Source organism: Hylaeus volcanicus, chromosome 2 (genome assembly GCF_026283585.1).
Source record: "Hylaeus volcanicus isolate JK05 chromosome 2, UHH_iyHylVolc1.0_haploid, whole genome shotgun sequence".
Classification (NCBI taxonomy): Eukaryota; Metazoa; Arthropoda; class Insecta; order Hymenoptera; family Colletidae; genus Hylaeus; species Hylaeus volcanicus.
Genome location: NC_071977.1, coordinates 6,648,874 through 6,662,326, shown reverse-complemented (window position 1 = coordinate 6,662,326; position 13,453 = coordinate 6,648,874). Strand labels below are relative to the sequence as shown.

Genomic DNA, 13,453 nt, shown 5'->3' with positions numbered 1-13,453 from the left:
TGATGCGCGCCGTCCGAGGGGAAAGTTCCTAGCTGTAGCAGTCCCTCTTCGCGCTTGAGATCTGCGCAACGTAGATGCGCAGAAGTATACCGCTGAGCGCGAAGTTCGAAATATCCCATTTTCCGTATACGGGGAATAGGATAAATTGAAATCAATATCGCGTAGCAAACATAATTAATAAACAGTAGTCTCATTCTGATTTTAAGCTTCGTATAGTTTGGAGATATTTTCAGAGGACGATTATTTTACACGGACTCGTGGCTAAATGTATAAAAATTCTGCGCATCTATATCACACGGCTGTCGAATAAGAAGGAGTAGTCGAAGCTGGTGATTTTCTCCTCACACGGTACTTATCCGTGTCATCGTGTACACAGTTTCGTTGATGAATAATTCAACAACTAAGTAAACGTTGGCGACCTCTGTTCAGTTCTCCATCCAGTTTATCATTGCGTGTATGTACATGCATTGCTGCTATAGATAGTTCTATATTGTCTATACAAAATTTATGATGAATTCTCTAAGAGAATAGTTCCCTACGCGATAATGTAATCATTGCGATGGACTGTAATGTTCTGTTATATTTACATTATTAGTCACAATCTATTTTAGGACTGTAGGTACGCAGTCGTAAGAAATAACGTAGCGGCAGCATACTAAAAGACAATAATGACTGTTGTGTTCGAAGCGTAGTGGCTGTTGATTCTCGACAGATTCAAGTTGCTACAAAACAATACAATTGCATACTGTATACGAAAAGTGGTTCTCATTCTTGATGTGAAACGAACCAAGTTTCATAATCGCATTCGTTAACGTCGTTATTATAATTTCTAACGGCTGTTAATGTTTCTTTTTTTTTTAAGGCGAACATAAGTGATTTGAGGTTTTGCGCGATATGGTTAACGTTGATTAGACGTTATGGCTATTATATCACTCGAGTAATTCAATGTATTGATTGAGAATTATTGTTTCCATATTTATAGAAGCCATTAACACTTCGCGCATGTAGGCAACATGCGAATGCACCTGAAACAAAATCGATTTATTTCTCCAGCCATCATATAACACCCATGGGATGTTAAAACCATGGCAATATTATTTAATTACGAGCGTGAATTCTCAGCTTACTAAGTTGATAATAATCATAATTAAATTTTGAAGCAATCGATGGTCTACCACTGGCCTTTGATTTAGCAGGTATTTAATCATTGCGTGACAATTATAAAAATCATGTTCCTTATCAGTACATGGGAATACGAGACACGATATAATGAAGTCCACGTTGCATGAGATAATTATTTCCGACTTGTTTTGTATCGCGAGATAAAAGAACGATTGGTGGCTCTGAGAACGCACCATACGCCACTGTCGGTATTTAATTCTCTACTTAATCTCCAATTAATTCATTTTGATCCATCTCGCAATTTGCATTCTACCGTCCTGTTTATTTCATCCCACTTGTCAGGCACGCAATTCGGTCGCCAACAAGGTAGCTTGATTCGAGAATAACAATGCAAGACATGTTAGAAAATGAACTCGTTCTACGACCGTTGATCATATGACAAGAACTGAAAAAATAAAAGTAGATAATCGCTTTCATATGAATCGGAATAAAAATAATCTGAAGTTCTCCTCTACCAAGCAAAGAATTATTGCTGTAGTTAATTGATGCCCCTTTACTCTTCTTTTTATCATACACCGTTCAACGAGTATATAGCGCAACGATGAAGTCTAATCAGTTCTAAGAAGATAAAGCATCGGTCCCATCGCTTTTTGTTAGTGCGCTATTTCAATCTTCATTTCAAAGATTTGTTAAAAACAAAATAATTGTAGCCGCGAATACAAAATAGTGGTTAATTTCGTTTGTAAATTTCGCTTTGCCTTTTTTTTTTAACAACTCTTTATTCGTAATAATATCTAGATGTAGATTCGTATATAAATTATCATTATGCTCACGATACTTATGGTATGTGACTCTATTACTTTTTTTTCCTTTCCTTCTTTAAGCTTTATTCGCTCGTGTGTCGACGCGAAGCGTGGCACAATGATCGCTACCTCCGTTTCTAATTAATTCTTTTTCCTTACGACAGTACAAAACTAACCTACCTATATACAAGGTGTACGAAACGTGCAAAGCGAACGAAACACTAAGTGGACGTTTTGTGCACATCGATCGTATTCGTCGTAACTATTCGATCTCTTATGGTCTGTCGGCATGGTACAAAGTTCAAAGGATCGGCGATCTACGTGATCGTTTCCCAACCGCTGCAATTGTACAGATACCTACTGGATGCACGAACTCGAGTTACTGGTTTAAGTAATTTCTACAAAACAAATTTGAGCAAATATCCGCAACGATATTTCTAATTTAAACGGTCGAAGAAAAACGTTGACTCGCGCAATTTATACAGTACACGAATGATCTACATCACAGATCTTTTGGATCGCGAGCGTTCGCTTCGAAAAATACAGTGAGTCCTTGTAAAGTTTGCTTTACCCAAATTTATATGTCAAATGTATTGCGAGGAGAAGGAAATATCAATCTTGATAGGAAACGTTGGTCTCGCTGGATGAAACATTTTGATCAGTCTTCGAAAAGCCTGTGTTTCAGCAAAAACTTTTCGACACTGTCCATGTTCCCCTTGCTGAGACACCACGTAATTCTTCACCGAGGACTGATCTTTCCTTCTCCCTTCGATGTATAGTATTTATATAATTCGTCTTACACGGAAAACTAGAATTAATCCCACGAGATAAGGACTTACTGTATTCAGATATCGGAGAGGTGGGGGAGCGTTAACGTATGCGTAATTCGAAAACGTTGGTAAAAAGAAGAATACAAACTCTCGCAGATTTTCCTACACTCTAACAACAATTTCAACAACCGTGATTCTGAACGCTCTGTTAACGATTTAGTCCTGAGCAAAGTTTCGCGGTTCGGATACAGGACAGCGTTTACAGAAAAGGAAAAGAACCTGATACGGTGGATTCGGTGTCTCTAACGGTGCGTTCTGAATCGAAACCTTAATGTCTAGATCACAAGTGACACTCGATCGAATATGTTTCGGTAATCACAGCTCTGATATCGATGACCGTGTTACTGATCGAAAAGGAGACATCAACGATGGATCGTTCGCGACGCGCAATTGTTAAGTTTCGTTGTGAATAAGAACGATCCTCGCACGCTGGATGGTCGGAACACGTCCTAGATATTAAGGCACACCCGTTTATCATTATCTCACAAGGCACGTTGGAGGAATCTAACATTTGGTCGTCGAAAACGTACGTTTCCTTTGCTTTGCGCGACTTCGCAATGCGTACAACATATTCGGCATAAAAGCCAATCAGTGAGAAGTCCTAACTTACGGGGTGGACCATCAGAAATTGAATCGATTTATATCCTTCTATGATTGAAAATGCGAAGTAGGGACGAAAACATTCGAATTGTCTTCTAGGACGAACGTTACGCATATATCATTCTTTTGTAAAGGATTTAAAAATTAACCCCTTGTTACGATTAGGTATAAAGTCACCTGTGTTAGAAGTATAGAAATATAGAGAGCTAACAAGTTTGGCCGAAAGTTGTGTCAATAACCATCGAATCAATTTCAAGTACATTTTAAGGCTCGCATTTCTTATATTATGAATTTTCAACGTAACATAATTTACACGCTTGTAAAACACTTATAATTAAACTAAACGTAAGAGTCGAGATACCAGACGTTCTTCTAGGGTTAAAGTAGTAAGTACAGTATTAAAGTATCGAGGAAAATAAATTTTTAAAAGACTGTGCACGCACTTCACAGTAATTTGTACAATAATGTAGTTAGGTAACTATATATGTCAATATATATTACTTTGACCATAGAAGTTCAGGTTTCATTCATTCTCGATTTTAATGCCAGTCCCAGGATAGATTGTTTAATTTTTCTTATAAAAAAAAAGTTTGAAATCTGCCAAGTAGGGGATACGCGATTCTTGACACTTGCTTCATCCTCCGAAAACCGTCCAAAAAGGATCGATCAGGTGTTTCATTTCTACTGGACCACCCTGTATATACCTACGTTCAACTATACATTATTAATTAATTCGTTAGATCAATCTTATTACCGATTAATAAAAAATTGCAAACTTTGTACAATCTTCCGATTTCTCGTTCAACATACATATATATATATATATATATATTTGTTAGTTTCGAACTGAGTGGCTTTCGAGTCGAGCATACCGAAATAAACGATGTATTTTATGTACAATAATGGACATACCGTACACCGTGCGCACGACCGCCGCGCAGATCGAGCACCTACCTCTCTAAGCGTCGCATTTACTCGCCAACGATTCGCAGAGCGTTTCTCGCGTGTCGGTTCACGATATGGATGCATTATCACGGGTTTTAAAAACCTGGAAATATGTTCAGCAACATATGCACTCTAAAAATTTCTTTTAAAACCGAAAGAGTCTAAAACCGTTCATACAATATGTATATACGAAACAAGAAGCATGCAATGGGCGTGTGACCCATTCGATTTCGATCTAGTCGTTTATCTCACAGTTTTGTTAGACGTTCGCGAACCTACTCTCGAATTTCGATGTACTCCGCACGTTCCCACGAGAAAGTTTAATCGAATGGTTCTCCAAACTGGTTTTTTAAATCGCCTCCCACCCTCACCCGAAAATAAAAAAAAAATCTGTTTCAGAGCCTAATAGCCTTACAAACGTTTCTAACGGGGTTCTTTCAATTTAAAAAATTTTCTCACGCCCCCTTCCGGATCGTAATACGCCTCCTACTTTGAAAACACTGGTTCAGTTTGATTTCCGCACGTGGTTTACATAACGCGAAAGCGCGCGCGCGCGCGTCGAGGCTGTTCTCCGTTTGGACCGGACTGAATTAAGGCCAACGGCTCTCGAACAAGCGACAACAAGAGCAAACAAATTCTCTAGCCGTCGATGAAACAGATCTCGGCTGTAATGAGGCGCGAAAAAAAGTGATCTTCCCCGAATTATGTAATCGGATAACGGTCGGTGGCATTGTTGTGCAATCACGATCCAACGCTCACAGTTAACTCTCTTATATAATTCCTTGTTTTTATATAATCTATGAGCAGCCGCCAACGCCGTCGCGCGCGCGCAACCGATGACAGCAAAAACGTTCTGCGGAATGCCATCTCGGGAGAGGATAGGTGAAATTTTCATCTGGATAAAAAACTGGCGAATAAGAGATGAGCACCGCTCGATAAAAATTATAGTTTGAACTGTATAATTGCGTGACCGTGTAATCGAATTGTATAACCGTCGAACGAATGACAGTTATCGCGTTGATTCTTAACCGCTCTGCCACGAGGTCGGCTACACCGCGCTGCAGAGGTTTGCCAATCTCGCGATTCTAGAATTTAAAAAGCCAATTCGATATTTTAATCTCTGGCAACCCTCTGGTAATCGTTGCAGAGTTTCTGTTCATTTATTATTCGGACAAAATTCCGCCCATCCTCCCAGTTCGCATCTCAACGTGTTTAAAAATTGCATAAACCGTAAATGTCGCACCGCGACAATACCTGTTCTAATGAAACGGAGCGTGTGAGGAAGAGGGGAGAAAACCAGCCAATTTCACGCGAATTGCAAGAGAGTGAGAGGTCTTTCTAGCCGCGGAAACCGCCGCAATTTCACCATGGTCAATAAGAAATGATTACTTCTCCCCTATTACCGTGCTTCTGTATCGTAATACGACAAATCACCGTCTCCCGAGACGGTAATGTAACAACGACGGCGCGAAGTTATACATCCAAGCATTCTTTACGTAATTGTTACCTATACCCCGGTCCCGCCGCAATCCTATCGGCGAGATTACCGATCGGATCGGTCTGGCTGGTTCAACGTCGACGCAGAACAGAATACAAGATCACCCGGCATAGTTGGGCAACACGATTGCTTTGCGATTACGTCTGCAGTCACCGCTCACAGTTGTCGCGTTAATCGATAATCATAATTACCAATCGATGACTCGTAGCCTTCCAAAGTTAATCGTGCTTGACTATCTACCGATCGCTGTCATGGATTACTGATTATTCATTAATCGTTTATACGTTAACTGTCACCGAATAACTCGTTACTTTTTCATGGACAAATACTACGTTTCCCAATGCACAGCGATTTTTCTTTTTCTTTCGAACAATTGGCAGCAAGAGGTTAGCCGCGCGAGAAGAGCTATCCATCGACAGGGCGGCAATGAAAATTTCTTTTGTACTCGTTATTCTTTTACAGATTGCTTTCACTTTCGTAACAAGTTATGCCTTCTACGATAGAGCCTCGATTATCGCAGGAAAAGGGGCTGAAAATGCTTATAACTATAGAGAGGTAATCTATTCAATGAGAGGAAGCCCCATTAATCTTCATTATCACACCTATCGGTCACTTTCCTCCTCCACCTTCGCTCGTTCACAAGTGACCATACCTTTCAATCGCCAACTCGTTGCAACGAACGAGGCTCTCGTGCAACAATCGAGATTCTACCGCGTCGAACATGATTTGACTATCCAACTGTGCACAGGTGTGCCGCATACCCTGCCAGTCAACGTGTCGATCACAATTACCGATTACTTGGTACTCAAGCTCGCGGATTCAATTTTGCCCAACCTAGCCAGCCGACGCGAAGGTTTCTCGCTCCCGACGACGCGAAAGTCGGCTCTACGTCGGTCGTGGCGGGTGTACGATCAGCGTGCCGAGGTTCACGGATACCTAGATCGTCGGGGAGCCAGGGATCCGTGACCGCGAGCCGCGACAAATCCGGGTCGAACGCATCTTGGGTAGATTGCCTGGTCCTACACTCACCCTTTCTCCCGTTCTATGTCTCTCCCTCTACGAATACACTGAACCAGTTTGTACTATTTTACTGTACAGGCTTTTTCGATGTTCCGATGCCCCGCTGAGATCGCGAACGATCGTCGGACCGGAAGAGCAAACAGAGCGAAGCCCGGATGCGACTCGGAGGATCGATGGTACAAGGGGGATGAGATGAATCGATGACGGTCTAACGACGTTGAACGATCGGGTCATTCGGTCGTCGTGTAGGGTCTTCGAAGGTTGAGCTCCGACGCCGCCAGGCTGTCGCCCTTCACGTAGTAATCGGCGGCGTCCCTTCGTCCAGACGACGAGTTGCCGATGGATCCGTTCGTCAAGCCGTTCGTCTGACTGCTTTGCTGGTGGTCCTTCTTCGCGACGCCGTTCGCCAATGGTCGTTTCCTGCTTTGGTAGCTCTGTTGGTAGAACTCGTTGAACAAGAAGAAGAACATGGTCGCGTGCAGTCCGATCCACCAAACGAACGCCTTCGGGTAGTTGCATTCGATGAAGAGCAGCTGGAACGCGTGGATCATCACCAGGACGAACTGGACCATCTGGAAGACGGTCAGGTACTTCTTCCACCAGAGGTACGGCTGCACTTTCGGGCCCATAGCTGCCAGCATGTAGTACGTGTACATCACGATGTGGACGAACGTGTTCAGCAGCCCGAAGAACGTACTGTGACCACCTGGAAAGAAGAAGAGTGGCGTTAACCAGTTACAGATACGAGGGAAAGTAAAGGGTTGAAGTAAAAAGATGATCGGTATCTGTTGCTCAGGATCGTCCAAAGTGTTCCGACTGGTCAAACTTCATCGTAAACTCTTCAAAATATCTTAACCCGCTTACACGGAGAACAAGAAACAGTATTGGATTTTCATTATAAAAATGGAGCGTAATTGCGTTTTTTCACGTGACACGGAAATTCATGACATCCACCACGCTATACTTAGTTTTTCTTCGGAACGTGTTTCTCAGTCTGGAATCGTCCACCAATAACAGCCTGTATTAATTACACGTTGGCAAATCGGAAACTGCACGTTGAACGCTTTTAAAGTCGCATGTTTTCTTTAATGACAAAAATGATAGTTTCTACGCCAATGAATCGTATAAATGCGCGTCTCGTTAGTGATTAGAATTTATTTGTGGAAACGTAATATTCGAACCAGGGCATACGGGCACGCACGTGCAAATAACCATAAAATACGTCAGGAGAAAAAAAGAAAACTCATCGACTACTTTTTACTCGACTAACCACTTTTTACGAAATAATCTTAGATTCGTAAATTTCTAGCAATTCTCAGAAGGTCGGATGCATCTTGATCCGGGCGAGTCTGTTGCTCGAGACGATACGACGAACAATTGAATTGCCATTGAATCGTACGATTTAATCGGCGATTATGTAAAAAGATTGTTGTACGTACCAGGTGTAAATTTAACGCCGAACCACACTGACATTGGCATGCAACCGTGGTGAATAACGTGCAACGTCGACACGTGATTGTTCTTCTTTCTCAGTACGAAGAAGATCTACAAAGGCGGTGAACAACGAGAAATCTTAGACAATCGATTAAAAGACGAAACGCTGGAACGTGACGTTCCGATGCAATCTTTACTGGATTCCGATTACTTACCGTGTCCATGAATTCCGTGAATTTGGAGAAGTAATACCACCAACATGCGTGCACCATCTGTATGTTGCAAAATATCGATTAGACGATCTTTTTATGCGCTACACTCGGCTGTGTCAAACGTAACAAGAGAGGCAAATCATTGGAGATCCAGTGCTCGCAATTATACTTCGATCGTCGTGACCGATCAACAATGCGTTAAGTATAACATTTGAAAAAGTATTCCAAGCGTTACCATGGTTTGACGCAGATTCCAAAGACTTGCTCTTGATAGGTTCACATCGACGGAGACGAAAGTCAGTCTGTTATCTGTGCATATCGTGTAAGTGTCTGTTTTCAAGTGTATTGTTTCTTGCATGTAGTTTTTGTTAAGTGGTGTTAATTGCATGAAGCGGCTAGTTCGAAGTGTGTTAGCTTGCTCGATTAACTACTGGATCCTTATCCCTTACGTTGGGACACTCTGGGACAAATGTTTCGACGTTTCGCAAGCACTGAAGCTACGTTCTTCAGGAGTTCGAGTAATACACTGCCATAAGTGTGTATCGCGTAGTTTAGGTCTCTCCAAGATACATAAATAACGAAGCTGCAAATACTATAAACATTGATACAGGCTCGAATCGCATCTAACACGTTTATCTGGAGGATGATGATCAGTCCATCCATGACATACAAGCTCGATGATTGCTGGCCAATTAGCTATGACATGAGCGCAGGTACCTGAGCAGGAGTTGAGTAGCTCTAAACTAACGATCTCGGTGTGCCATTCGATTTCTGAAGAAGCTGGTTGCAATGCTTGTAAACGTTGAAACACGTTTTCTTAAAGGGCTATCAACTGGTGTATCAACTATCAGAACCCCGAGCCGCGGAAACCTCAAATACCGTATTCTTCAAACGCTACTTGGAAACTTAGTGGAACACGCAAAAGACACGGTACAGTTCTAAATAAAGAAACAAATCATACTAATAGAACAAAGAATAAATACATGGACGAAATTTCTGATAATCCGAGACGTCTTGCAAAATTTACGTCGGCCAGAAGACTGTTATTGTATAACTAATTAAACAAATAAAGCATCAATTACAACGTTCCAACGGAGATGGGCAGAATTTTATTATAATTGATTAAAAATTGAAACTTATTATTAGAATGTATTTGTTTGAATTTAATGTTAACGAAACGACGTTACTTCTCGGTCCCTCTAATATTTTCACCGTACCAATAACGCATCGAAAGTAGCACTTTTAACTCGTTATTAGCGATCTTTGCGCGTTAAGGAGAATTGTGCCCATCTCTGACTCGTATTGCTACTTTTTCATGTGGAATTTTTAGTTCAATTGTGTACCGATAGAATGTACGAAAAGTGTGTTTGGTTTAGTGTAACGTTTGCGTGTTAATAGGGAATATCACCCACCCTTAATACTTTGGGTCGATCGTTGTAGTCTACGGGTTGACACCTTAGAGAATAGTCGCCAGTCAGCCATCCGGACATTCCTAACTGCAACCACAACCGCCCAGAGACCATTCTCCGATGAGTGAAAAGAATAAATAAATGAAAGAGTAAGGCGTAGAATCGAAAAGGGGTACGCGCGATGGCGCACGTGAAAAGCTAACTGCGACCTCTGTAATAATCCTGGTCGCATTAATTAAGGTCGAATTCTTACCTATGCACAGGCTGTTTCCTTGAAATCGAAAATTTACGTCGGAATTAGAACGATTAATAGATCGCCAATTACACAACTAACGATTAACTATTGCTTATTAGTGACAGAGAAATTCGCCAGACCTTGTAGTTTGTTTCAGCCAGGACATTCATGCGACAAACACTGGACAGCACACGCACACACAAAAAAACACGAACAGAGGCAGATGTTCGAAGCTATGCAGAGTAATTCTAGAAATTGAACCGAGCAGCAAATGTGAAAACAAGCCACGGTTGTACTTCCTTCTTTTAGAGCGAGCTGTGTATCGCGTTTCAATAATAAAACGAGACTTTAACGTTTTATTCGATCCGTCCTTGCTTGAAAATGTGCTATATTATGGCTCGATTTCTAGAGTCACCCTATATAACCCTGTACAACCAGCAACGGCCAGTCGGCCCGAATTGTTACGCCAGGGTAAGTAAAGACACACAGAAAAGCGTTAAAGCGGTTTAGTAAATTTTACTCCTCCTCGATAGGCCGTTTCCTGCCCTGAAATCGGCTGTCTACAAAAGCATCAAACAATCCGCATCGTAGCTTGGTTCTCCAACTGCCACCATACAAGACCCTTGAAAACGTAGGATGGTTTATCGTCGGCATATGCGTATACGTCGCCATAATCGATTTTGTCGGTTGCGATACTCGCCTAGAAGAGTCTTCGACGCGATTAAAAAAAAAAAGACACACGTTTCTAATTATTGTTACTACAAATCATTTACTCCACGATGACGTCTTCGACTCTCTATTCGAGTCATCTTTAATTTAAAAAAACCATATTTCTACATGAAATGACTCGTGTAGAAGATCAAAATCGTTACGAGTGGACTGTAGACTCGAATCGACGAACGTGAAAACTAATTGTTTTAACACAAGCACGAAACAACGTTATATAATTATTTCGATCAATCGACTTAACTCGTTAGTATTAACACGCTAGTACCCGATTTTAATAAGAAAATTATGATTACTTTAAACCCGATTAGCGTCTCGAACAATCACACACAGCACAATTTTTGTTACAAGAATACGAGCGTACGTATATACATATATATATACAGTTGGAATTGGCATTCCTTGAGTTCCGTCTCGTTGAAGTGGCCGTCGTTCATCTATCTGCGAAAGAGGCTATGGACAACACAAAACTTACCCTTATCGCGATCGGATCGTCGGAATAGTCCACCGGTTGGCAACGGAGACTATAATGGGTCCACCATCCGCCCATCAGACTCTATTGTTGTTGGTTTGCAAAATTAACGTTTAATCTAGCTCATCTAGCTGCGTTTACCAAATGCTTATCCAATCGAATTCGAAACGCGTCTTTTCGAGCTTTCGATCTCGACAATTTCTCACGGGGATTAAAGTGGTCTCTAACCTTCGCAAATATATATTAATCATTACTTCATCGCATAAGTTTTTACAAGTATTAATATTTTTTTACTTCCTGTAAGATCTTATATCATCAAAAATGATAATAATAAAGTTGTTAACGTCACCGTCAGTGGAAGGCTGGCGACCACTTTAATCTTGTGCTGTTCGCTGCTAACGACACGTTGCACTTGCATTCAAAGTGACATACCGGAAGTAGCTTCCCGAGTAATCGTCGAATCGTTTGCAGGCAGAGGTGCCACCGATCAGAGAGGGGCAAAATAAACGGTGAACAGTGTTTCATACAAAAAATTCTATTTTTACGAAAGCCTACTGTTCGAACGAACTGCCCATCTCTGCCACCAACCCGTCCACGACTCGACGATCGGCAAAGGAGTCACGTAAACAAGAAGTTTACCGTCTATGTATCGCAAATACTAATAAAGCTCGCGCCATTGATGCTATCTGGTGACGATTTCGAACTCGATGACACGGCCAGACGTTCGCGACGGTTTCGCAGAAATTATTCCCTACGCGAACCTCCAGCTTTCGTGACTCCGTCGTACATATTAGCGTGCATCGAACGCATCTTTTTAGAAATGTAGAGGAGTTTAACGCATGCAAAGAACATATTTTCTCGTGAGTCTGGTTGTGCAAACAAACACGTGTTCGATACAAAGAGCAGGCAGAGCTAGGGTGTTTAACATAAAACACTCGACACGAAGGAACACGTTACCTCGTAGAACAGCCACGCCGAGAACACCATTTGGAACAGGTTGTACATCACCAGGATGTTGTTCAACTGAAAGGGCTTCCTGTTCTCCATCAGCTTCGGTCCCAGAACTTTCACGACGTACACGTAGGTCAGACAGATGAACAGGGTGGGAAACGGGGAACTCATCAAGAACCAATTCGTTGTCCTCTGATCTGAAACGAGAATTACATCAATGAGTATTGTATAAATCTATGGTTATATCTGAAGATGGATTCTCGTTATTGTATACAGTCAGTCCCATAAATATTCGTACCTTCTATGTTTATTAAAGAAATCTGTCTAAACTAAATGATAGGTTTGATATTTTCAAATAGATGTTTCATTGTAAGTATGCGCATGAATAAACTTCACGCTTGTATGTATTAATAATGAAATATTTATTTGAAAATATCAAACCTATCATTTAATTTAGATACGAATATTTATGGGACTGATTGTAGATAGCATCGATTTCCAACGAACCAATTCCCAGTGTAACAGGCAGTGAGATATAGTAGATCTTGCTCGAGAATATTGGTCGACAGGATAAACAGACAAATCCACGAGGTTGGCAGCAATATCTTCGTGAAAAGATTACGAAAGATTATGGATCGTGTTGCCTCCTGCCGACGGTTCGAGTGCGGCTGATAATACCATGTAAAAGTATAACAACTTCGACCTTGAGGTTTCTTGAGGTTTCTCCACGCGATATGCTTCCCCGCCCTTTCGCGTCCTTCAGAAGTTCAATCAACCAACGTCACATTAAAACCAGTTAAAGAATCCGTTTCATTAACCCGTCCTCTTGGTTGTAACGGTTCGACCGACCATGTAATCGCTTTCATCGCTTCTTCGGTGGGCCCGATGGTACACGGAAAGCCGTAAAATTGAGCCATTAAACAGAGATCTTTCCGATGGAAGGCAACCTCTGATCTCGTTCGTATAAAGCTTCTTTGTTCGGGTCGGAAAATTCTAAAATTGGAATCCGCACGGGGATTCCAAAAATACAGTCCCATATGGTCATGTTTATGCAACGAATTAGCTTAAAAAACCTTCTTCGAAATCAGCAGCAGGTTCCCCACGGACACGTGAAATGAATTATTCATTTTCAATGCGCCACGATCGTTGCACATTGCAACGAGTGACGTTCGCCGAACTGCAACGATATTCTTTGT

At 41.5% G+C, this 13,453-nt stretch overlaps 1 protein-coding gene across 4 annotated transcripts in view; it reads right to left on the bottom strand.

Moving 5' to 3' along the window:
* Positions 1-1,022: 1,022 nt before the first annotated feature.
* LOC128872217 (elongation of very long chain fatty acids protein AAEL008004-like) overlaps positions 1,023-13,453 on the bottom strand; it is a 50,428-nt gene continuing 37,997 nt past the window's right edge. For 3 of the 4 annotated variants that reach the window (XM_054114672.1, XM_054114673.1, XM_054114671.1), the window contains exons 3-7: positions 12,264-12,454; positions 9,877-9,960; positions 8,468-8,524; positions 8,258-8,363; positions 1,023-7,524 (exon numbers count right to left, since the gene is read on the bottom strand). In XM_054114672.1, coding sequence (XP_053970647.1) covers positions 7,049-7,524; positions 8,258-8,363; positions 8,468-8,524; positions 9,877-9,960; positions 12,264-12,454 — 914 coding nt within the window. In that variant the 3' untranslated portion in view covers positions 1,023-7,048. Of the gene's footprint in view, positions 7,525-8,257; positions 8,364-8,467; positions 8,525-9,876; positions 9,961-11,309; positions 11,391-12,263; positions 12,455-13,453 lie in introns of all 4 variants that reach the window. The other variant, XM_054114675.1, reaches the window with a different exon arrangement.